Genomic DNA, 27,104 nt, shown 5'->3' on the forward strand with positions numbered 1-27,104 from the left:
TCCAGCAATGTAGCAGGATATAAAATCATTATGTAAAAATCACTAGTATTTCTGTACACAATAAATAGGCTTAGAAAGAAATCAGGGAAAAATTCCATTCACAATAGCCTATATAAAATAAATAAAATACCTAGGAATAAACAAGGAAATGAAAGACCTCTACAATGAAAGTGATAGAACCTTGAAGAAGGAAATAGAAGAAGACTGAAATCAGAAGATAGAAAGACCTTCCATCAGAATCATAATAATGGCTAGACTACTAAAAATAATCTAGATTCAATGCTATCCTCAACAAAATCTCCATGTCATTTTCTATAAGAATAGAAAAATCAACCCTAAAAGACCCCAAGTAGCCAAAGTAATCTTGAGGGAGAAAAAAAGAACTGTTGGAGGTATTACAATACTGGTGTTCAAACTGTACTGCAGTCATGGTTAAAAAAAAAAAAAACAAAAAAAAAACAGGCTGATACTGGTAGGAAAAGAATTCCTAGAAATCCATACAGCTGGGGCTGGGAAGGTGACTCAGTAGTAGAGCACTTGCCTTGCATGCATGAGGCCCTTGGGTTTGATTCCTCAGCACCACATAAGCAAAAAAGAAAAAAGCCAGAAGTGGCACTGTGGCTCAATTGGTAGAGCACTAGCCTTGAGCTGAAGAGCTGAGGGATAGCGCCCAGGCCCAGAGTTCAGGCCCCATGACCGGACCAAAAATAAAATAAAATAAATAAAAATAAAAATAAAAAAAAGAAATCCACGCAGCTACAACCATCTGATTTTTGACAAAGGAACCCTCAACATATATTGAAGAAAAGAGCTTTTCAACAAATGGTGCTGGGAAAAATATAAGTCCACATGCAGCAGACTGAAACTAGATCCTTATCTCACTCTATACTAGTATAGTGAATGAAGATCCTAAAGTAAGAACTGAAATTTTGAAAGTATTATAGGAAAGAATAAGGAAAACACTAGAACATATTGACATAAGCAGTAACTTCCAGAATAGAACCAATTGCTCAGGAAATAAGAATAAAGATTGGCAAATGGGACTCAAGCAGACTAACAAATTTCTGCACACCAAATAGTCACCAGACAGCCTACAGAATGGAAGATTTCTGACAAAGAATTCATAACCCCAAGGAACTATAAATTATGGAACAATTACTTTAAATGCACCAACATTTAAAATTTTTAAAGTCTAGAAGTGGAAATACATTTGAAGTGTGAATACATTGTATTTTCATCACCCTTTAATTCTTTGATAGTTTTCAGATATTCTGCTTCCTTTAACAAAGAGAATGCATGGTGATATTATATGGTACTGGCAGGAACTTAAAAGAGATGTTCAATAAAATTGTATGAAAATAGAACACATCAAGTCTTATTGTAAAAAGTACAAAAGAAGCCAGGCAGTAGAGTCACCTACCTGAAAGTAGACTCATTTTCCTCTAAAACCTTTCTTTCTAGGCTTCCTTAGCCCCCTCCCTTTTGCCAAAAGGGTTTCTCTAGGTTAACTGAATCATTTAGGACACAGAAAGTAGGTACAAAACAGGAATGGAGACAGACCATCCAGTGTGTCTCCACCTTACTCCACAGTCATTATAAATAAGTCCCCAGGACCAGGTGAGGAAGAAGGTACACATTCCACCGGTAGGGCATGCTGTCAGAAATCCCAGAGGAGTCCTCTGCTGCTACTGTCTCCTAAGCCCTGAGCCTCAGTCGTTCAGGTAGATGCAGAGGATATAAAATTGAATGGGATCTGAAGAAGCAGCTGAAACTGAGACATTTCACATCATTGTGTTTTACTTTTGGTGAAGTCATATGGTTTCCACCACTGAGCAAACTGCAGAGCTTTCTTCCTCTGATCCTCAAAGCTTTCTCGGATCCCCTTCCTCCAAAGTCTTGGTTCTAGATCCAGCATCCCACCAATGATTTCCTTTTAAAGAATGAGAAAATATCAAACATCTACATGTAAACACAATAATGAAATTGTTTATCCCTATTAAATGTAGTATTAAGAAGCACTCCATGTTTAAAATGTTGCTTAAATACCAGTTTCAAGTAAAAAAAAAAATCTTGTTTTCAATTAATTTTAAGATGCTAACCCTAAGGTTTTTGAAATCCTAGCTGTATATCCTATCAGGCAACTTGTCAATTTTGTTACCTTTTTTCACTTATTTCAGCTGCTTCATTAATTTCTTTTCAGTTCCTGACACAAACTTACAGATACCCAGAAGACCTTCAATTTAAGGAATATACTCAAAAAACAATGTTTCTGAAAGAAAGTATTGGCAATCAAAAGACCTGGACCCTACACTATGTGCCCAGAAACCATCTTATAAAATGAATCACACATTCTTGGACTGTACCTTGCTTAACCACAAATGCAGAAGTGAGATCATTTACTCTCTAGTTTGACCATAAACACTGTTCCCTGCTTCAGTCACTGGTATAAGTTATATTCTCTGTAGCTTCTCAAAGAATTGTATGAAGCAACATTCACAATTTCACTGTTCCTTGTGCCTCAAGTTCCCCTCTCCCCCTTAAAAGTGTTAACCCCTGGAAATGAATCCTATTTGTGAACATACCTTTCCAAAGTAATGAGGGAATTTGTGTTGATCTTCAATGACATGGGCAAATCCTCCTTGGAGGCCAAAGTCCACAGAGAAGTAAGGTAAGCCCCTGGGTACCTAAAGGAATAGATGCATAACAATGAAATTATAAAGCTCCCCATCCTGCTCTCAGATAGGACAGTAACTGAGCATTCTCAAGATAAATGCATACAATAAATTTCTAATTCTAGAGATACCTAAGCAATGACCTAATTTGCTAAGTAAAAGGTTTCATTTTGATAGGGTTTCAGTCAGACAATTCTTCATCTTATCCAGCAATTATAATCATAACCTATTATTGTCCTATCTTTGGAGAAAATAGGAAAAATAGGACGTATTTTTTATATGACCACAGAAAAACTTTTTTAAGACTACACAAATAAAAAATGAGGATATAGCCGGGCGCTGGTGGCTCACGCCTGTAATCCTAGCTACTCAGGAGGCTGAGATCTGAGGATCGCGGTTCAAAGCCAGCCCGGGCAGGAGAGACCGTGAGACTCCTATCTCCAATAAACCACCAGAAAAACCGGAAGTGGCGCTGTAGCTCAAGTGGTAGAGCGCTCGCCTTGAGCTGAAGAGCTGAGGGACAGTGCCCAGGCCCAGAGTTCAAGCCCCACGACCGACCAAAAAAAAAAAAAAAATGAGGATATACTTTCTCATGTTTACTTATATGAAGATTAGGAAGAGGGGTTTGGCCAAAAAAATGGAGCTTTGTTTATGATATACCTAAAGACTTTACTCTGATATATTTGCCGAAGATAAATAAGAACAGCCATAAATTATTTACTGTTGAGATAGAGCAATACTCTACAGTCATTTCAAACAGTTCCAAGATTAACTCTCATTATCATCTCTTTTACACACACACACACACACACACATGCATGCGCGTGCACACAGTAATTAAGCTACATGTTGACTGGGAAGGCCATAATTTCTTTCTTTCTCTACAAATTAAGTATATGTTATATCCCTGAAAGTTTTTTGCCCTTGATTAGACATAGTGACTTATGCCTGTGATCTTAGATATACAGGAGATAGATATTAGGAAACAATGGTTTGAGACCAGGTCAGGCAAAACAGTTAGGGAAACCCCATCTCTGTTTTCCTCATCTACAGCTATAGGCTTCATAGCACGCTGCAAGAAATGAAAAGACCTAGTAAGAGTAAGCACAATGGGCAGACAAGGGGAAACTAATAACCATGATGGCAAAGAAAATCTTAACTTAAAAAAAAAAAAAGAATAAATTACAAATATGTGAATCTCTATTATAAGCTTAAAATCTACCAAGGGAAAAGAGGCAGGCAAAAAATATTTTTAAAAAACCTTATGGAACTACTAAGCACATAAAGCTTTAAAAGGAACGATAATGAGGCTTTTTCAGACTTAAAAATGCTAAAGTAACTCAAGATTCGTTCATTCCATATTCAGCCACATTTATCGTTTTAAGAAGACACAGAAAGCTGGTTATACTAAGAATGACCTCGTTGGAATTCTTGCAAATGAGTTCCATTCACAAGTCCACCCACATAATCACAGGTCCTAGAGCTAGAGGGCACTTGGTTTCCTCCCCACTGATCTTCAAAGAAAGGCTCTCATGTCAAATAGATAACTGCCATTCTCACATGAACTGTGCTTTTTATTTCACATTTTAGTTAAGTTAACAAGACCTCTTGCTACTTCAATCAGGTATTCATCTTAGTTTTAAAACCAAACAATAAATTCTAGATAGTTAATTGGTATGAAAACTGTATATACAATATAGAAAATGGGGAATAACCTATTTTTCTTAAAGTTTACATTTTCTGAAGAATATTAAATGCCACAGAAAATTATGGCTTAAGAAGTGAAAAAAACTTGAGCACAAAAAATGTGTCTAAATCATATAGTGTTTTCTACAATCTAATACATAAAAGAAGTAAAGCAGACACTTTTGGACAGTTTTTTTCTTTTATTTTTTAAAATATATTGTCTGACCCAACTCATCTGCAAAGGAAAAAATTGTAGATGGTATTTCACTCTTAAAGTAAAACTATGTATCATCAATAATGCAGTGATATTTGAATCTTCTGACTGGGATGTAAGTATAATGAGGAATCCTGTTAGTCTATTTTCTTTTTTTTTTGTTTGTTTTTTTTTTTGGTCCGGTCGTGGGGCCTGAACTCTGGGCCTGGGCACTGTCCCTCAGCTCTTCAGCTCAAGGCTAGCACTCTACCACTTGAGCCACAGCGCCACTTCCGGCTTTTTTCTTTTTGCTTATGTGGTGCTGAGGAATTGAACCCAGGGCCTTGAGCATGCAAGGCAAGCGCTCTATCACTGAGCCACCTTCCCAGCCCCTCTATTTTCTAAAAGAATAAATGAAGGAGAAACATTCTAGCGATACTAGAATGGGGGTGGGAAATGTGGCAAACTTTTCTGAAAAGGGGTCATATGATATAATGTTGCAGGCTTTGCAGATCAACCTGTCTCCTCAGGACTACGTAAGTCTGTTTTGCAGTGTGAAAGCAGCCACAGGCAATACTGAAACAAAGGCATAGTCTGTGTTCCAATAAGACCTAGTACAAGACCAGTGCTCTAACCCCCGAACTAAGGAGACAACTCTGTTAAAAAAAGAAATGTACTCTTTATCTGAGTCATGTAGCCATAACCTTACTGTACATCACCTTTACAATAATAAAAATGTTAAAAAATAATAAACTAGCTCATCCAGGCAGGCTTGGCGGAACAGGCAGGCCACAGGTGTCCCACCCAATGGCCTATTTCTTAACTAAGATGTCAAAATTAATGAAGATCCTGACTGATTTCTTATATTATAATATAAATTAATACTTACAGACTTTCTGATGTCCTTGGAAGACAGATCGATCAACTTCTTGTTTATGGACCACTCTTCATCAGATTCCATTATGGCTTTCTAAGAAATAGCCATTTGTTAAATGACAAGTAACAGGGTAGCAAATACAGAGACCATTTAAAATAAATCAGTAGTCTTAACTAGAGATTTTATAACAGGACTGCTTTCCAGTCCTGGTGCTCAAACTCAGGGCCACTAAGCCTCTCTGTGTTCAAGGCTAGCACTCCACCACTTGAGCCACAGCACCATTTCTGGCTTTTTCTGGTACTGAGGAATCAAACCCAGGGCTTCAATGCATGCACTCTACCACTAAGCCACAGTCCAAGCCCCTGGACTGCCTTGATTTTATTGTCAATTTTTTTTCTAAGTAGCACAAAAAGGTATTAACACTAAAGTTTACATATATAAATATCTTAGCAAATGTGATTTGTAGTTTTGCATGTTATCTTGGTTCCATTTCTCCTTGATTGTATTGTACTTATGACTACAATTTTGACCTGAAAATACCTCTTGATAAACACTAATTTCGGGGAGGATGGGGGGGGGGCCGGGGGAAGACTGGGAAGGGATGGGAAGGGGAAACAAAGGAGGAGGCTACAATGCTTGATAAGAAATGTACTCGTTATCTTGCCCATCTAATTGTAACCCCTCTGTACAGTATTTTCACAATAAATAAATAAAAAACACTAATTTCACTAGAGAAATGAGAAATTAAAATAGTAATTAAAAGTTACTGTTTCATAGAATATTTATATGTCTAAGCAAGCATGTTTTTAAAAACTGAGCAGTCAAGATCCCATTAATCCTCTAAAAAAACAAAAAACAAAAAACTCAAAATGAATCTAAGACCTTAATTTGAGACCTGAAACTCTGACAGCATTGGAAGAAAACACAGGGTCAATACATAAAGATCCAGGCACAGGCAAGAACTTTCTGAATACGATTCAGAGTAAGGGCAAAAATTAATCAATGATGATTGCTTTGAATTAAAAGTTTATCTGCAGCCAAAGAAGTAATCCAAAGAGTAGAGACATACTAGAGAATGAGAGAAAAGTCTTTGCCAAATATTCATCTGGCATTGGCCAATGACTAGAATAAAGAAAGTACTCAAAAAAAAAAAACAAAAAAAACAAAAAGGGTAAATAATCCAAGTGGGCAACTGAATTCAGCAAACACTTTTCAAATGAAGAGATACAAATGGCCAATGAATAACTGAAGCCACCAAAGAATCACAAAACAAAATTCCATCTCACTCCTTCAGAATGGCTATCATCAGGGAAAAAGAAAAATATTAGGAGACTGCAGGAGGAAAAGGAATCCTTAATTCACTGCTGATGGAAAAATGTAATTGCCAGTCATTATAGAAACCAGTGTAGAGGTGCCTCAAAAACATTAAAAATATAGTGGGTGTGAGTGGCTCACACTAACTTTAGGTACTTGGGAAGCTGATATCAGGAAGATCACAGCGCTAGCCAAAAACCCACAGGATACAGATATGTGCACATGTTATCCCAGATACATGAGAAGCTGAGATGAAAAGAATCAAAGTTCTAGGCCAGTTCTAGGCCAGTCCAGGCAGAAAAATCTGTGAGACTCCATCTCCAAAGAAGGTGGGCATGCTCCTGTTATCCCACAGATGTAGGGAGCATAAAATAGGCAAATCACGGTCCATGTGTGCGCCCAGCCAGCAAGTAAAAGCTTCTTTCAAAAATAACCAGTACACAGGGCTCCAATGGCTTATGCCTATAATCCCAGCTACTCAGGAGGCTGAGATCTGAGGATCATGGTTCAAAGCCAGCCCAGGCAGGAAATTCTGTTAGACTCACATCTCCTATAAACTACTAAAAAGTAGCCGGAAGTGGTGGTGCTGTGGCTCAAGTGGTAGAGTACTTGCCTTGAGCAAAAGAAGCTCAGGGACAGCTCCCCGCCCAGAGTTCAAGCCCAAGTACTAATGGAAAATAAAATAAAATAAATAGCCAGAGCAAGCCAGGCACCAGTGGCTCATGCTTGTAATCCTATCTCCTTAGGAGATATGAGGAACACAGTTCAAAGCCAGCCTGGGTAGGAAAGCCTGTGAGACTCATCTCTAATTAACCACTAAAAGCCAGAAGTGGAGTATAGCTCAAATAGTAGAACACAGCCTTGGGGGGGGGGGGGGGGGGGGGAAGCTCAGAGACAGCACTCAGTTGAAGACCCAAGACCAGTATTACAAAAATAATAACTAGTGCAAAAAAAGGCTGAAAGCATAGCTTAAGAAGAGAGTGCCTGCTAGGAAGTATGAGGTCTTGAGTTCAGTCCCTGGAGACAGTCAGACAGACAGACACTCACACACACACACACACACACACACACACACACACACACACACACGCCTCACAAAAAAATAATCAAAATATACCCAACTTCTGGGTATATACCAGAAGAATTGAGTATAGAGATACTATGTACCACATTTATCGTGTATTATTCACAACTGCCAAACTATGGAATAGGCCCAGATGTCCATCAATAGATGAATGGAAGGGTATTAGTCAGCCATAGAAAAATAAAACTAGGTAACTTGCAGGGAATAGAAAGTAAAGATCACCATGTTAAGTGAAATAAGACAGCTGTCCCACAAAGACTAGTATCACACGTTTTCTCTCATATGTATAATCTGAGAACATGAAAGAAACAGGGAACCAGTAGGGATGTAGAAGGGGAAGAAAGGGTTGAGCAATGAGGAAGAGTGGTAAGACAGTGTATGACCAAAGCACATTAGACACATGCACTGAAATGTCATAATGAAACACTATTCTTGGTACAATATACACTAATAAAAAAATTAAAGTCCAAATTTCTGTTAACAGAAAACTTATTTGCAGATTGTTTTGTACTTGACCTTATTTCTTTAATATAATATAAAATTTGCTATGTAATGGAGAAAAATACATGACTAGAGATAACTGTATCCATAAAACAGTACTGTAGCAAAGAAGGTGAGTATGTGTGACAAGCCTGCACTCAGGTGTACCTTAAAATAGATAGGGGCCATCTCACCCACTTCCTTCGGGAGAGGAATACACTCATAAACCATGTGATGCTGCTTCTTCATGCTCATATTCGTTTCTAAAAAAATGCAGTCCAATCCCATACCTTCAAACATCTTTACAAGGGATTTCCTAAACATCTAAAAGGGAAAAACCAAAGCACATAAATTTAAGCACATCTCTATGATGTCTGAGAAAGATGTTAAAATTATCAGTTTAACAAGTTTCTTCAAGCTGAACATATAAATCCAATATACATATTTTACTAATATTTTAGGTTATTTAACAATTAGATAATGAGGAAATTTTTTGTAGTTCACTATCATAAGGCATACCAAAGCTATTTTTATGTCAGAAAGCTGTAAACACGAAAATAATGGGGATCGCATGATGTTCCGATATCCCTAGTAGAATACACTTCATTCTGGGGGTAACCCTTATTTTCCACATACCTAAACTGTCATTTCTCATCTAATTGCCCATTCTCCATTTAATTAATGCATTTGAACCACAATTCCTCAGTCTAGCCAGTAGAATGCATCAGTCTACAATTTGCAATAAAGGCACATTATTTAAAGAATCAACTGCATATGTATAATTTTATGAATTTTAAAATTAAAATTAATTTTCTTTAAATTATCAAACTATAGAAGGCTAACTATATGCTATAATTAATTTAAATATTTTCCTTAAAAATATTAACACTAAGACTAATTATATATTAATGCTATACTTTATTCAAGTTTTTAACATAGAATATGTATAAATACTGTTATCTAAAAATGACAATGAAATAATCTATTAAACTGCAAAAACCTACTTGAACAAAGGTATCTGGTTATTTAAAAAGGGGATATACAGTCTTACTACAGTACAAGCTCAAGCATATCTTTCAAAGTGGTAAGAATAAATTTAAAAGAGGGCATATACCATTATATATTTGATAAAACTAGCAATTTGGATCTAACTCACCTGAAATTTATGACTAACCAAGGATGCTTTGCTGGAAATTATCTTTGTATTTTCTAGTAAGTAGGTCTAAGATTCAATATTAATATTTATAGAAACTGTTTTTTTATTTATTTATAGAATATATATAGAAATATATATATATAGAAAATATTCTATAAATATAGGATATTTATAGAAAACTGTTATTTAAAAAAAAACTTGAAAAAATGGTTCCTACAGCAAGGCACTGGTGGCTCACACCTGTAATCCTAGCTACTCAGGAGGCTGAGATCTAAGCATCATGGCGGTTCAAAGCCAATCCAGGCAGGAAAGTCCATGAGTCTCTTATCTCCAATTAACCACCAGAAAACTGGAAGTGGTGCTGTGGCTCAGGTGGTATAGGGTGCTTGCCTTGAGCTGAAGTGCTGAGGGCAGCACCCAGGCCCAGAGTTCAAGCCCCACGACCGACCAAAAAAAAAAAAGGTTCCTGTGTTTTCAAACATTTTGTGTTAAGTCAAACCACTTTTAATATATTAAATAATAAAATTTTTAAAAACTACAGATATGTCCAATACACTGGCAAGTAACTATAAGGACATTCACAAAGAATAATTTAATTTGCATTTTCATAAATATTTGAGAGTAAAAACAAAAGCCAAATAAATTATATTTCCTTAACTGCACTAGCATTCAGGAATTTCATTAGTTTACTAGGCTAGAGTAATTTATCATTTCTAATACTAGTTTTTCTTCTAGAAAACAAAGAGCTACAATGCCATTACTCACATAAAAAAGTTTGGCTTTTCTTCCCTCACCTAACTTCCCACAATGCACCTGGCTGACACGGTCAGCTGACCTGCAATGTAGCCTGCACTACTATGCTCAATATATTTGGGCAGAACTAATGATTCATGTACTTATGATCTGTTGAGCTGAATAAATTTCTTTATCCATTTCAATGGCTTTTATTATACATCTTAGTTTCTTACAGTTACATAAAACAAACACTAGATTTTTGTAAGTATTTAAACACTTTAGCAATGTCTTTTATTCCAAGTTAAATGAAAAAAAATTTAACTACATCCCAAAAAAGTTCTAAAATAATTCTAAAAACCAAATCTCTCCATACGCTTTACCTTACATTACCTATACTAGTACCCATTCTGAGGGGGAAAAAAATTTCACATTGAAAATATCTTCATTCTTACTCCAACTTGGATATGGATACAATAAAATAATCTTTTAAGCTTTCACCTTATAAACTCCCAAAGGACAAGAGATGAAAAGTTCATAAAATGCAGTCAAAACATGTCCTTTCCTGGCATGTTTATCAGCATTCTGAAGATAATAGCATACATCAAAGTCTCTTTTTTAATCTTATAATTTTCACATTTTCCTAACTAGGGATGCCTGTAATCTCAACTGAGTTGTCCAATATTAAAAAACAGGAGTTGATGTTCTTGCTTGGTCATTCTGAGGTCCTGAGCTGTCACACACACTGGAATTCAGCAGTAATTCCATCCATGTTGTATCCTTCAGTCTCACAAAGAATCAACCATAGAAACAGATCTTGACTCCACAAGCTGGGCCGGGTTAAAAGGAGCAGAATGAAAGCGGGTAACAGAATGGCCTCAGCACAGGAGGCCAATCCCACACCAGGAACATGGCAGCTGCTGCCAAGGAAGCACTCATTCTCACAGTTCTTTTCATCTCTTGAAATGCCTTTCATTCTGACTGACTTACTAAGCATGGTTATTTCATGAGACACAAAACATTGATTAGCAATCTTGACGGATTTTTTAAAATTAATCATTACTTTGTTATAGTTTATTTAGTAAACAGATGTTTCCAAGAATAGGGGAAATAAAACTAAAAGGTGGCTGCATAGGAGAAACACGACCATACAAACCTATGATATGATTCATGTTTAAACTGACAGAAAAAATATTGAAAAAAACCTGTTGGAATTCTGCACAGTAGTTTCAACACTGCTCAAAAGGTTTACCATGATAAGGAAATGACCTTGCTGACCTGAATTTCTTCCCAAATGTCTTCATCCAATAAGGTAGCAGCCCGGTGGTGCTGCAAAGGGACCACGAGGCAGTGCCCCTCCGTAAGGGATCGGAAATTCGGCAAACATAAGTAAACCTAGGGGGAAAAAGTTCCAAAAATTCATTATTCATTCTAGTCATAAGGGAGGTGCCTATGAGATGAAAAAAGTACATTTGGTTATAAGAAATTATATATATATATATATATATTTTTCCCCCCCATCTTGGCATTGAACTCAGGGCCTTAGAGCTGTCTCTTAGCTTTTTTGCTCTACCATGTGAGCAAATACTCCATTTCCAGCCTTTGGTGGTTAATTAGAGGTAAGAGTCTCACAGACTTTCTTGCCTAGGTTGGCTCTGAACTGAGATCCTCTAATCACAGCCTCCTGAGTAGCTAGGATTATCATCAACATGCATTATTTTAACATTTTTAAAGGTATTGTTCTTTAATGGCTCTCTCATATAATCTGTAAGGTCTGCCCCAGCCATGCAGGCCCTACGCAGATACCTCCCTACCTCTTGGCGAGTTTCCACCCAGTATCTGTGTTACCTAGGTAACTGGCAACCCTCAAAGCAGTCTCCACCCCCTCCTGCTAGATCACATCCTGGGCCTCCCTGGTCCCAGGCCCTGAGGTCACATCCAGATCCAGTATGGTTATACCTTTTCCCCACCTGGCCACACCTCTTCCCTTTGCTGGCCTAGGTAAGTCCTGGCCAGGCTCCACCAGGTGGGGGGACACGCCCACAGCAGGTCAGTAAATAAACTCCTTTTCCAGTCTGAATGCTGCATAAGTGTTCTCTTCATCGGCTATCTAATGAAACCTACCTATTTAACAACCTTACAAATGTCAGCTGCTCTGAAGGCAGAGATTAGAAGGACTGAAGTTAGAGGCCATCCCAACAAAAAAAGTTGCCAAGATCCCATGACAATAAGCTGGGTACGACAGTACACATCAGAGTCCCTGAAGCCAAAGGTAGGTGAACTTGGTCCAGGACAGCCCTGGGGGTAAATTATTCTTAAAGACAAAAACGAAGAGTTGGAGGCATGACTCAAGAGGCAGAGTACTTGTCTAAGCAAGCACAAGGCCCTGAGTTCAAACACTCTAGTACCACCAAAGAGACAAAGAGAAAGAAAAAGGCATTTCTTTTATATTTAAAAATGGAACAATGAAAATGGCTAGTAAGCTGGAAATTTAGAGTGAAAAGTCGCAATTTTCATTGCCATGCTTCAGATAATGCTTAAGATCTCCCCTTCTGACCAAAAAAGAAAAAGAAAAACAAGAATAAATGACAAAGAAGGCTGTATGTCATGTCATGTAAATATTTATACTTGCTTTAAGAGATTCTAAGAATTAGGGTTATTTAGGGGAAAAAAAACTATTTGAAACAAAGAATAAAGTAAAACACACTTCAGGAATCTTAAGCACACACAATGAAGAGGGCAAATGCACGTGCTACAGGCCGGTCCTCGGCGCATCATTGTTGGATCACCTACCTTAGTCCCTATTGCAACAATGAGGTGTTTGGGAAACTGAGAGCTATCACAGCAGTACAGACAGTTTTCCATTCGTGCCGTGAGACTCTGGTGCTCAGCAATCGCTTTTCTCCTCTGGTTCTCCTCTTCACCAAGCCGTCCCCTCTCTGCTGCTTTGGAGACAAACATGTCATCCAGAGTGTAAGAGTCTCCATCTGTTTTCCCCATGAACTGAAGATCAAAAATAACAGTAACAGGGAGTTAGAAGATAGTGGTTCAGAGTTTCTTATACAAGGTCATCCTGAATCTGTAAGTTTTGTGAAAAAAATTCTTGCATTAAAAGAAGGAAATGATGACTTTAAGTTAGGTTTAATCATCAAAAGTCAACCAAGGTCTTAGGCAGTTTGAATGTTTCCACTGTTTTGTAAAGCGGCTTGGACTACATTCATACCCACATCCTTTTCAGTTCTATACAAAAGGAAAATACCACTTCTTCCATTTTAGGACACCCAAGTTTCAAATGTCCTCCAAGGGATGTCACAGGAACATATACATGATTTCACAATCTCGAATCAGCCTCGTTCATGTTGAATTTTACCCCATATCTATACCTGTCTGAGAATGAGAAAAGTCACCCTAGGAACTGAAATGACCAAAGAAGGTGGCAAGATGTCAGTTTCAACATGCCTTCTCTTTTTTTTTTGAACAACAGGTCTTTGTTTTTTCTTTATATCTATTACAGTGTTTGAAACCTAAAGAAATACATTTTTCTCTTCAAATTTGTATGTGTATGTAAATATCATTTGTCTGGACTGAACACACTCAATGCCATGATTTCTTGGTCTATGTCTGCTCTGAAATCAAGCTTTGTCTTCCTATCCAGGGGCCCTCAGAATATGAAAAACAGCCAGAATTTACAGTTCTTAGAAAAATTAAAGGCAATGGATCTAGAAAGCAAACCAATGAGAAGATTTCAATTCACTGTATTAAGATCCTTAGCTGGAAACCCAAACTGTCTCTGTAAGATATGGTGAGATCCCATATCCCCTTCCCTTACTTATTAAGTCAAAAAAGGGCATTTCTTAGAAGATGGCTAAACGGCCAACCCCCACCTCCAGGGCCTCAGGGTTCACTCAGATTATGAACTCTTAAAGCACCTCCAAGCCAGAATTCCCAGTCCATGATCTGAGCTATGACTTCCTTCATAGCTCCCTTGAACATGGCATCAGCATGCCTTATCTGATTCTAGCCAAACCTTTAAGAACAATATGGCAGTTAATCTCTCAAGATTTGTTATCGTTACAGTTTCCTGAAAAAAGAGCAAAGCATGTCACTTTCAGTGTACATTACAGAAATATAAAATGCAGATTTTTAAAGATAACTTCCATCAGAAAATATAATAAGATTTAAAATATATTAAGTCTAAGTTTACAAAAAGTGAAAGAAAAATTTGTCGTACAGCGCTAGCCTTGAGCTGAAGAGCTGAGGGACAGCGCCCAGGCCCAGAGTTCAGGCCCCATGACTGGACCCAAAAAAAAAAAAAGAAAGAAAAATTTGTCAACAGAAATACAAATGTCTATTATTAGGTGATAAATCATCTTGCTTTCTTGGAATTTATGGTAAAACCCTAGTTACAAGAGATTTTCCTCAGGGCTGGGAAGGTGGCTCAGAGGTAGAGCGCTTGCCTTGAATGCCTGAGGCCCTAGGTTCAATTCCTCAGCACCACATAAGCAAAAAGAAAAAAGCCGGAAGTGGCACTGTGGCAAGTGGTAGAGCGCTAGCTTTGAGCTGAAGAGCTGAGGGACAGCGCCCAGGCCCAGAGTTCAGGCCCCACAACCAGATCCAAAAAAAAAAAAGATTTTCCTCTCCTTTACCCCTCTTCTTATACTTTCCAGCCTCCTCTCCTCCAACCCATTTTAATGCTCAATGATAGAGAAAAAATTATTGCCCACAGTGTGAACAAAAGTAATGAGGAAAGATGTATATAGATTGCAAGAAGATGTGCCTGAGTTTACGTTGCTAAGGAAACACTGACGTCTGAAATCTTAAATGGAAGAGCTTATATTTTAAAAACGTTGGAGCCAATACAACATATTTTAAGAAAGAGCAAAGCATCCACAACTCACTGCTCTTAGATACCAACAACTGACAAATGGAAGTTGGATAAAGACAATTAGATCTAGGCAGCACTTAAGGACTGTCAATTAACATGAGTTATTTGAAAGGCAGGACTGCGCCAGGAGAAGTGCTGGCATGGGAGTTACAAGGTAAGGATTCTGCTACTGCCTTTTCCAGCTCAGTAGCTGTGGGAACCGGAACATCCCGTAGAAGCAGTTAGTTCTCCTACATTCTCAGGTTCCTCGTTTGACACGTGGAAGGTTAATTAAGATTATAAGACCCTTTCCCTAAACCCCAAATTCCTTGTTCTATGATTTCAAAGGGAGATAATATGCCTATATTTTACAAAAATCACAATAAATACACTGTCATATGTACAGTAAGAAAACAGGCAAATATACCCTTCTTTTCCTGCATATTTCTTAGTATTCCTTTTTCAGTAGTTACATAGTGAATATTTATATAGAAAAAGTTTTTTTAAAAAACAATCACCACAATCCTCCTAACCAAACAAAGTTGCAATTTGACACAAGATGCCTTTCTTCCTTGGTTATAATGAGGAACTGTCATTTAAGGTCTAATGGTAAAATATAGCCAAAAAGAAAGTGAATTTAATCTGAATTAACCTGAATATAATCTGAATTTTAGGAAAGCAAGAAAAAGGTGGAAAGTAAAAATAAAATGACTCATTATAGGATAGAAATAAAAAAGTAAAATATGTGTCAAATACAGCTCAGTAATTTGAATACTGACCTAGAAGCAGTCATGGCATCCAACATGAAACTTTTCACAGCTCCCCAGTTTAATTTAAGGCACCCTCCTGATGCTTCCAAAGACTTTTCCCTTGTCATTCTCAATAGTTCATACATCCTTACTACTAAATTCATGTTCATAATTATTTGATGTTTCATTTTTCCTTCCTAGCCTCTAAGTTCTCTAATCAAGAATCCTGTCCTCTCTGTGTACCAGTATACCTCCTGCAGAGCATCTTACACAATGAATGAGATCAATATCCTATGCCAGCTACTCCTGACTGGCTACTTTTTTGCAAGCCTAGATCCATCCACAAAGGATCAATACATAACAGAAGTACCCAAGTTCAGAGACAGGTGCTCTGAAGGTAGTTATCATTTACATATCCTAAATCTAAAAGTTAATAAATGATGGCTCACAGGCCAAAGCAAGCCAGCCACAGTTTTGTAAATAGCTAGAATATAATCACACTATATATGGCTGCTTTTTTCCATAACAGCAAAGCTGTGAGTTCAGCAAGCCAAAAATATTTATCACCTGACATGTTACAGAAAAAATTGTAGACTAATGCTTTGCAACTGTTTCTTAATAGAAAGAAACACAGAGTAAAGAGCTTATGTGGTATCTTAAAGGAATTACTTAAACTACCTGCCAATGATGTTAATTTTTAATGAAGTAACTCAGCTAATTAGTCCATGAAATTTTAAAGAGTGAAGATATTAAACACAATATTTATAGAAAAGGCTCATATTCCAGGTATTTTTATTTTTACATGCTTTCAGTAGTACTTTAAATTTTTACCAGAGCTAATTTTAATCATTGTTATACCTTAAGCAAGGTACAAGAAAAATGTCTAATATGCTGTGGTTAATATTAAGCAGGAAGAACTAAAAAAATCACAATGCCAAATCAACACTTCCATAGCTACTGCACCCCCACTGGTTCTACTGCAAATAGGTAATGTTGATATGGCTTTGTGCATTTAATACACCACGTGGTCTTCTTTATGATGAACTGCTTTCCTTCTGTTATCATATACAAATCAACCTTCATCCCATTCCCCCAAACATCATGAAAAAATTAACACACTTGGCTACAGGAGAAAAGGCTGGCTCTTTCTGCATTTCCCTTAGCTGCAACAACCAAGGGACTACGTACTCTAATACAAAGAAAACAATTTGGATAAAGAGAGTACCCTATCAGAATGTTAATACAATACTATTAATAAGCAGCCCAAAGCCAACCATTTAATTCCGCCTCTGTGCTAGGCATGAGGCATGCCTGGAACCCCAGATATTTCAGAGGCAGGAACAGGAGAATTTTGAGTTCCAAAAATACTCTGGTCAACAGAGTAAGACTCTGACTCAAATTTTAAAAAATAAGTAAGAAAAAAATCTGATCCCAAACTAAGTAATCCAGAGTTTATATTTAAAAACAAATAGAATCTCAAGTGCATTTTGTTTTAATATGCTACAAGTATGTCTTACAAAAAAAAAATTTAATGAAATAAACCAAGGATCAAGAGAATCAGATCTCCCTGAAAAGCAGATAATGGTTAGATGTGAGGTGAGGAATACCTCTTACCTTAGATGCCATTCTCATAAAGAGTTTGTTCTGATTCTCTGCTGTCCCCATCTTTTCATTTCTAACTAAATCATTTAGACTTAAGTGATCATCATCATGAAAGTATCTGACTCTTTCTTTTCCCTCATGGGTTGAAACCTAGGACAAAACAAACGTAATTCATTCAGTGAAAATTTAAGTCTCTAAATTAGTCTTTTTGATCGATTACCTATGTCTAATAAATGTAAAAATCTTACCATGCCCTACAGTTTATCCTATTTTAGTTGCTTCTTTCTATGTGCAAGATTTCCATTCAAAGTGTAAAAATATTACACTTATTACATCTCCCCTGTACTCTTCTCTTTCCCAGGATAGAAGCACCATACCATCTGATCTCTAAGTTTGGATGAAACAAAACTATTCCATCCCTTCTTTGCTCTGCTCTTCTTCTTGTATTTCAAATCCCTTGCTACTGTGGAAGGAATGCTGCAGGTATCCAGACATGAAAAGTACACCAAAAAACAGAGGTGAAATATCAAAATCATTGTTCTAAAGCAGTGATTATTTAATTCTCCCCATTTATAAGCTGAGATCCCAGTATGATGAGGGTCTTTGGGGAAGTAATGAAGGTAGAGCATCATGAATAAATTAGTACTTCTACAAAGACAAGACAGGGATTCTTCTTTCTTTGTTCCATGCTGTGAGGATAAAATGAGAAAACCACCACCTGCAAACCAGGAAGCCTGCCTACCAGACATGATCCTGACAGCACCCACTCTCCAGAACTACAGGGAACAAATTTCCCACCAGACATGATCCTGACAGCACCCAGTCTCCAGAACCATTAGGAATAAATTTATGCTAAACTACCTGTCTGAGTTATTCTGATACAGTGACCAGAAATGATGAGACACTACTTCTAACAGTTAACCCTGGTTCTATTAACAGCTTTACCAAAAGTTAAGCTGGTCTCCTGATCCCCACTGAAGTTGGTTCTGAGTTTTATTCTGTCAGTTGCACATACAAATAAGGAACAGAAAAGTGGTATTTATTCCTTTCTATGACAAAATTCCCTAAATAAAATCTGTCTCCCCCCTCCCCCCGCCTCCACTTTTTGGAGATCTCCGTAATCATTATTTTCCCAACACTGCTATCCTTTTCTTCACTAAACCTCAAATGCCATTATTTCAATCCCTTTCTGCCTCCAAATCCTTGTGGTCTTTTTGCCTTTTGTTTAGACTCCAACAGCATATCCCAGTCCTAAATCAACATGTGTGCACTCTTCACTTCTATACCTAGACTGCACAGCAGTATGCAACTTAAAAGGGCTCTCAGTGCCACATGGTAGTGAGTTAAGGATTCCTTGTTAACTCTGTCACTTCACATACTCAAACCTTTACTAATCTTTTACACATCCTTTCCAGGCCCTAGTTCCTCCCATGACATGAGAAGAGGGATCTATTCCATTTCCATTTTGGAAAGAATTCATCAGTATCTCTAACAGCAGAAGCACTCAAAGTGCAAGCAACAAGCACGTGGCAGAAAAAAATCTGAACAAATGTTTCTTTTTTTTTTTTTTTTGGTCAGTCGTGGGGCTTGAACTCTGGGCCTGGGCACTGTCCCTGCGCTCTTCAGCTCAAGGCGAGGGCTCTACCATTTGAGCTACAGTGCCACTTCTGGTTTTCTGGTGGTTTATTGGAGATAAGAGTCTCACAGACCTTCCTGCCTGGGCTAGCTTAGAACCGAGATCCTCAGATCTCAGCCTCCTGAGTAGCTAGGATTTACAGGTGTGAGCCACCGGCGCCCGGCTTGAACAAATGATTTTTGGTGTACTCAATTATCATCTGCATGATCTTCAAATTTAAAACAAAAACTTAACATAGGAAAATTCAATATTGCTTTGTTGTTTTCAGCTCAAAAGCCTCAAGGCAGTGCTAGAAACTAATTGGTGGAGCAAGGAGATGGGAAAGTAAATTAGGTGCACGCTGGCTCACAGCACCTACACAATTAGGACTTCACTGTGAATGGATACCCCGTCACCAGGTCTCAAAGTAGCTGTCTAGCCCAGGCAACGGGTCTAGAAGAACAAGGTTTTTCATAAGAGACATGGGGTAAGCATGCAGTAAGAAACTAAATTCAACACCAAAGAAATACACACTAAACACTTAATGTTATAATTTTGGGGGGAAAATACATTTTGTAAAAGGCAAAGAATAATTTAGAATAAAAGTAATAACCTAATTTACTATTGTCTAATGTTTATATTAGGAAGCTACAATCAAGGAAATATTTTGTAGTCTAAGGTTTGAGGCCTAAGATTGTGGCTCAATAGCCGGGCGCTGGTGGCTCACGCCTGTAATCCTAGCTACTCAGGAGGCTGAGATCTGAGGATCGCGGTTCAAAGCCAGCCCGGGCAGGAGAGACCGTGAGACTCCTATCTCCAATAAACCACCAGAAAACCGGAAGTGGCGCTGTAGCTCAAGTAGTAGAGCGCTCGCCTTGAGCTGAAGAGCTGAGGGACAGCGCCCAGGCCCAGAGTTAAGCCCCACGACCGAAAAAATAAAAAAAAAAAGATTGTGGCTCAAATGATAGACTCCCCCCTCTTCCCCCCGAGTGCAAACTCCAGAACACAAACCTAGGACAAATATTTTAATAAAAAGTTAAAAAGCATAGCTGGGTGCTGGTGGCTCACGCCTGTAATATTAGCTACTCAGGAGGCTGAGATCTGAGGATCGCAGTTCAAAGCCACCCCTGGCAGGAAAGACCTTGAGACTCCTATCTCCAATAAACCACTAGAAAACCAGAAGTGGTGCTGTAGCTGAAGCAGTAAAGCGCTCACCTTGAGCTGAAGAGCTGAGGGACAGTGTCCAGGCCCAGAGTTCAAGCCCCACAACCGACAAAAAAAAAAGTAAAAAGCAAAACTAAACAAAAAACCCAAAGAGAAAAAAGGAATTCTACCTAAGGGAAAAGGAAGCCTAATAAGCAAGGACATGTGACACATACCTTCTGTTTCTTCCCTTCTCCTGCTCTGGCTGGCAGCGGCCCTCCTGGTGTGCCCACAGGCCATACACTCCCAGACTCATTGCTTCTGACCAGAATCACTTCTTGCTGCTCTTCATTCTATAAGATGATTAGAGATAACTTGAAATAACCGTGGAAATTGCTGAATGCTTCTATTTAATAGCAAAAGAGCCTGAGAAAGATTCTAGTTTTCATAATACTGTGGACTACTTCTACTACTATACTATAAAATTACTATAATCTCTTTAGAAAAAGTGAGAAAAATACACAATGTTTAATATTTTAAAAAGTACAATCACAAAAGCAAACTTTGGGCTTTCCTCTAGACACTAAGACACGGTAGAGTAGCAGCAGTCTACCAGGCATTATATGAAAAACTATATTTCTTCTTTAATGTGCCTAAATAAATAAAGCCTCTGCCTTCAAGTTTACAGCCTCGTATGGGATTTACTCCCTGTGTAAATTGTCATTCTACAACTTCAATGTATCAACACAGCATAATCATGCTATTCTTTGCTTAAAAACCTGTAAACCCTAGGGATCTCCTAGATCACCACAATGAGAAGTATGGCCAGAAGTATGGCCCACAGAACAGTGTGAGTCAGAACTATACCAGCCATGAAATATTTGATACAAATCCAAGATGAGGTAAATAAAGAAACTGAATATTGATAAACTTTTTTAACAGTCAACAGAGTGATCGTATGTTAATTCAATCTCAATAAAAACATGATGGCTGCCAGGCAACAGTGGCTCATGCCTATAATCCCAGCTACTCAGGAGGCTGAGATCTGAAGATTGCAGTTCAAAGCCAGCCAGGGCAGGAAAGTCTGTGAGACTCTTATCTCTAATAAACCACCAGAAAACCAGAAGTGTCCCTGAAGCTCAAGTGGCAGAGTGCATTGGGCTGAAGAGCTGAGGGACAGAGCCCAGGCTCAGAATTCAAGCCCCATGACTGACCCCACCCCCACCAATAAAAAAAAAACCTGATGGCTAGCTGAACCCATGACTCAAAGGTATACTTGCCTCACAAGAACAAGGATCTGAGTTTTCAAAACCCATTAACACACACATACTATTGAACTTAGTGCATATGTTCTTTATTTCAATTTTCTATAGTTTATTTATATTGTATTTTAATTTTTTGTGCCAGTCCTGGGGCAGTCTATGGCCAGCCTCAGGCAAAAACACAAGATTCTACCTAAATAATAACTAAATCAAAAAAGAATTAGTAACAGGAATCAAATGGTAGACCTGTCCAGAAAAACATATTTTATGTTCATTACCTCATATAATAGCTTCTCATCTAGGTCAGAATAAAAGTCTACTTTCTTTCTCAATGACTCCACTGCAGTATTGCTGGTTTCCTTGCTATTCTTCCTATACATCAGACACGTTCCCATCTCTGGGCCTTTAAATTCTCTGCTCCCTATGCCTCGAGCACTCTTGGTTCAGACAAAGAGGCTATAATTGGCTCACTGCAGGTCTCTGCATCACTGTCCCTTGCTGAGTGAGGATCAGCCTATGCACTCAAATCCCTACCCCATCATAGGATTAAAACTTTCTACTATGCCATGCAGTTTATTTAGCTATAATCTTATTATTTCCTTGTCTCTAACTCTATTAAAATGGACATTTCATGTAGGCAAGTATTTTAAACTGTTTTGGTCAGTAATAAATAGATGAATGAATCACAGAATGAAACTATTTGTCCCTTATTAAATTGATACCTAACTCAAGTCTCTTAAGTCTTTAGGAAAAGAACTGAAGGGCTGTATGAACTTCCATCACATACAGTAACAGAGTCTAGAATAAATGCAGGTCTTCTTGGCCCCCAACCTAGGCTTCTATTAGAAAACTCAGTGAAATCTAAGAAGATACAAGCAAAGCATACATAGAAACACAGAGATGCATGCAGACACATCTCATATTAAAATATGGCAGCTGCAAAATAATATTACACAGGTGACTGATTACACAGGCAATCATGTACCTACACAAACAGTAAGTTCTATTACTCACCTCCGACCCTGGTTTTTTTGATGACATCTGCGTTACAGGTTCTTTGAACTTATTTGCCTTTTCAAGTTGGGCTTTAAGTCTTTCAGCTAATTCCTCCAAAAAGAAAAATAAGCAAAAATGAGTATGACATGTCTTTAAATTCTTAATTACACAGTATTTCAAATATCTACAGCAGAAAGGAAAACAGCATACTAAGATTTCATACTGCTATAAACTAACTTCAACTACCAACTCACAGCCTAGTGCATTACATTTTAATGAACTTATTGCAGCTACCAGGGAACCATCCTAAAAACTAAAATATGCTCTTCCTCACTGTTGATATATAACTTAAAAATTCCGAATGTATTCCATTTTTAGCCTAGAAATTTATGTAACACACTAACATATAAAGCAACAAACCATAAAGTATAAATCTCAAGTTTTACATTTCACTGTAACCATTACATGAACAAAGAAATGCATTTTTTTTAGCATGGTAGCCTTCTATAAGGTAACCTTTCTCTCAGTATTTTAATTAATCCTTCAGTGTTTACATAACTCAAACTTTATTTCCATGTTTTATTTATGTTGTTAGCTTATAATACTACCTTCTGGGCCAAGTTTAATCCAATGTCATCAAGAACTATATTCAAAGGGAGAGATCAGTATATGCAAGATATGCTGTTCACTAAATATACAATATAATATACAATATAATAAATTTATGAGTAATATATAATATATATTTATATATAATAAATATATAAGTAAATATACAATATAATAAAAACAGAAAGAGTGTATATAGCTGCTTTTTTCCTAAGAAAGAGTAATATGCTGATAATATACCCAACATGAAACTACTTAAAGACCATTTGTATCTGAGTTTGGCATGAGACTATACATATGTCGTAAGTGAATGTGCTGTACCAGGGCGTAGAACACTATCTGGCTTTGCTATTCTGCCAAGTGCAACTTAACATCAATTAGTACAACAGGCATGTGAGAATGAATGAGTAAATGAACCAATGAATGGACTAATGAATGAAGTAGTTCTTACCAAATCATCCCTGTTTCTATTCCATTCAAGGGAACTCGGTCTTAAACATTACTGTGAGAATTAAATGAGCTAACCCATAAAAGGATCTAACACAATATCAAACACACATTCCCTCAATCCTTGACTAAATGAATTAATCACCTTCTTAAGAGCTCATTTTTTAGGTTCTTTTTGGGTTTTTTGGTCAGTCATGGGGCTTGAACTCTGGGCCTGGGTGCTGTCCTTAGCTTTTCAGCTCAAGGCTAGTGCTCTACCACTTGAGCCACAGCGCCACTTTTCGGTTTTTTCTGTTTATGTAGTGCTGAGGAATCGAACCCAGAGCCTCATGCATACAAGGCAAGCACTCTACCATTGAGCCACCTTCCCAGACCCATTTTTTAGGTTCTTAACTAGCATTTTTGAAAACATAAGTATTCTTGTAATAACTGATTAAAATGGGGAGTCCAGGAGCTGGTAACTCATGCCTGCATTCCTAGCTACTCAGGAGGCTGAGATCTGAGGACTGCAGTTCAAAGCCAGCCCAGGCAGGAAAGCCCAGGACACTCTTATCTCCAATAAACTACCAAAAACCTAGAAGTGGAACTGTGCCTCAAGTGGTAGAGCACCAGCAAAAAAAAAAGCTCATGGGCAGCACCCTGAGTTCAAGCCCTAAGACCCAAACAAAAATAAATAAAATACAATGGAAAATAAAACAGTAATATATATTAAACTCCTTCAAATATATTCTGTTCCATAAGTTAGAAGTGATAATAGTAAAGCATACAGAAAAGTTAAAAAGTAAAAATCACAAAGTTCCCTTGGAACATAAATTTCAGAAATCTGATAGAGAAAATAGACAACTCATTTTTAAAAAAGATAGTACTGATGGGCTGGGAAGTTGGCTCAGTGATAAAGTGCTTGCCTCTCATGCATGAAGTCCTGGGTTCAATTCCTCAGCACCACATAAGCAAAAAAAACAAAAACAAAAAAATCAAAAAAAAAAAAAGATAGTACTGTTTCTAGAAATGTTTAGAAATTTCTTTCAGTCACAGTTATTTGTAATGTATGCCATATTCACAGTGCTAAGGAACTTCCAAATTCACTTGTACACATTAAATATTTAACCACTATTCTCCAACAGATTAGCATATAAGATTTTACCATATTCCCCATCATCTCTGCCTTGATAATCTTGGCCCCCAACTTGTTCTTCTCATCAACAGTCAGGATGTGCATGGACTCTCCCTCACCACTATGGCATGAACAGGAGAGGGAGGAAGAACACACAAAGTCAGTGCAAGTAACAACATCAATGATCAAACATTTCCTTAAGTACCTCAATAAAGCTTTGGCATCAACAGGGGAATCATGATTCTAACAATATTCAACTGAAAATCTGTTATGAAGCTATGATGCCCCAAACTCTTAGTGACAATGAGGCAAATATAAAAATCAACTATGCTGGGCTGGAGGCATGGCTCAGCAGTAGAGTACCTGCCTAGCAAGTTTAAGGCATGAAGTTCAAACCCAATACTGCAGCAGCAGCAACAGTGGCAACAGTAACAACCTTTAACAGCTTCATATTCACTTAAAAAGGAAACAAAAACTCAAAGACTGATGCTTACACAAAGGACACTATTTGAGGTAAAAACATAACTACAATGTACTTTTCCTTCCCCTCATGTTCTTTTAGTCTCTATTTTAAGAATCAATTAAAACAAACAGTAGGGACACCACATTTATGTGATCATAAGAACATTACAAGTTTTTAATATGCCTCTGTGGGTTGAGTTACTGCTTTTATCATTACTTGTACTTTTTGTATAGTAGCTATTTTTCAGTAGTATTATCAAATTAAAATCCTAAGGCATATATTATTTTTACTGTAAGATAAATGTAATTTATTTGAATTTCAGGCAACTCAAATACATTTCTATAAACTTTTTTCTATAAATTTTACTTTTTTATGAACCTTTACCTTCTAATCAACACAACTCCTCTCAATTTGCATTATTTCTTCAAAAATTCTCTTTGAAAATTTAGTGTTTCTACCCATTCACTAGAAGGAATTCCCATGCATGTTAGGAAAATTGTAGCATGTGCCTAATAAAAAATAGATAACCACAGTTTATATTTCTTCTAAAGAGAAGGAGTTCAATTATGCTTCCGTGAAATCTGCCTGCTCCAGGGTATGCCTGTTACCTTTCTGTTTCCTAAGTAAGAAATATCTTGGTAGCTTTTCCTCTGACATTTTCTGCCTTTCTTTACTTTCTAAGTACTTATATATCTGATTTTCTATATCTAAGTTTCCTTACCACCAAAATTATGTCTAATTCACCTACTTTTTATCTCAACACCAGCCAGCTGGAAAAAATGAAGAACTGATGGAAGATAAACTAGATAAAGAGGTTTCCCTGATATTTCTTTACATATTTCCCTATTCTTACAGAATTCATGTATAGCACAATCCTACACAAGATTCTCCACTAAGCAAGATGTCAATCAAACATAAGCCATCCTACAATAAAGTTTACATATGATAGGAGGCTGAGGCAGGGGATTTTGAGTTGGAGACCAAAGTGAGATCCCATCAAAAAAGTGGAAGGAAAGAAGGTAAAGAGGGAGAGGAGAACAAGGAAGAGCAGTAGAAGGGAAAGAAGAGTCGGGAGAAGGGGAAAAGAATGATAAAATACTCATGAAGGGGAAAAGAATGATAAAATACCCATCAAGAGTAGACTTTGTGTTCTGTAAATGTTCTCTTTGTGATAGGTCATCTTTCACACTCTGGACCTGTAACTCTTCTCTCCCATCTCTTGGACTGTGTTGGCAGCCAGTGCTGCACCTGCTTTCCAATGGTTTTGGATCTACACGTTTCTTGTCTCCTCTCCCATCAGGAAGATGCCATGACGGTTTTTCACTGTTTTCATCACTGCTCTCCATGGGTTTTCGAAAACCATGATGCAAAGAACTCTGAGCACTAGCTGAAGATGAAGCAGATGGTTCAAAATTTCTGCCCTTGCAGTGAAATTGCAGTTGGTCATCATCACAGGGTCTTAAGAATTTAGGCCTTGAATTTCTGAAAGAGAACTCTTGACTTTGCCTTGGGTTGGATTCTCTCGTACACGTTTCTAAAGACCCAGATCTCTTACTTTTTTCATCAGCATGAAACTTATCTTCATTGTTTCTGTTTCCAATCCCGGCTATAATGTATCTATCTCTTGAACTGTTTCCAGATTTTACTAAGTCTGACTTTCTACTTTCCTTACTATTTTGTGTTTCATCCAAATATGCTGGTTTCCTCCACCGTTCCCGTCTATAATCTTCTTTTTTGAATGCAATTTTTTCAGCTTCTTCTAATTTCGACTGAAAGATTTCCATTGACTACAAAGAAAAAAATATATATCTAAAATTAAGAGACTCGGGAGACAGTGAGTGAAACAGAAGACTGTACAAAAGGAAATGTACTCTTTACCTGACTCAGGTACTTATAATACCTTTGTACATCACCTTTATAATAGCAATAAAGTAAATTAATTAAAATTTTAAAGTAGCCGGGTGCTGGTGGCTCACGCCTGTAATCCTAGCTACTCAGGAGGCTGAGATCTGAGGATCGCGGTTCAAAGCCAGCCCGGGCAGGAGA

At 37.5% G+C, this 27,104-nt stretch overlaps 1 protein-coding gene across 1 annotated transcript in view; it reads right to left on the reverse strand.

Annotated features, from left to right (window-relative positions):
• Nucleotides 1-1,222: 1,222 nt before the first annotated feature.
• Cwf19l2 (CWF19-like 2, cell cycle control (S. pombe)) overlaps nt 1,223-27,104 on the reverse strand; it is a 41,304-nt gene continuing 15,422 nt past the window's right edge. The window contains exons 8-18 of the mRNA XM_013009427.1: nt 26,187-26,845; nt 24,626-24,716; nt 22,444-22,536; nt 20,404-20,520; nt 17,422-17,559; nt 12,988-13,197; nt 11,473-11,589; nt 8,475-8,630; nt 5,441-5,521; nt 2,583-2,684; nt 1,223-1,930 (exon numbers count right to left, since the gene is read on the reverse strand). Coding sequence (XP_012864881.1) covers nt 1,787-1,930; nt 2,583-2,684; nt 5,441-5,521; nt 8,475-8,630; nt 11,473-11,589; nt 12,988-13,197; nt 17,422-17,559; nt 20,404-20,520; nt 22,444-22,536; nt 24,626-24,716; nt 26,187-26,845 — 1,908 coding nt within the window. The 3' untranslated portion in view covers nt 1,223-1,786. The remainder of the gene's footprint in view (nt 1,931-2,582; nt 2,685-5,440; nt 5,522-8,474; nt 8,631-11,472; nt 11,590-12,987; nt 13,198-17,421; nt 17,560-20,403; nt 20,521-22,443; nt 22,537-24,625; nt 24,717-26,186; nt 26,846-27,104) is intronic.

Source organism: Dipodomys ordii, unplaced genomic scaffold (genome assembly GCF_000151885.1).
Source record: "Dipodomys ordii isolate 6190 unplaced genomic scaffold, Dord_2.0 Scaffold10, whole genome shotgun sequence".
Taxonomy (NCBI): Eukaryota; Metazoa; Chordata; class Mammalia; order Rodentia; family Heteromyidae; genus Dipodomys; species Dipodomys ordii.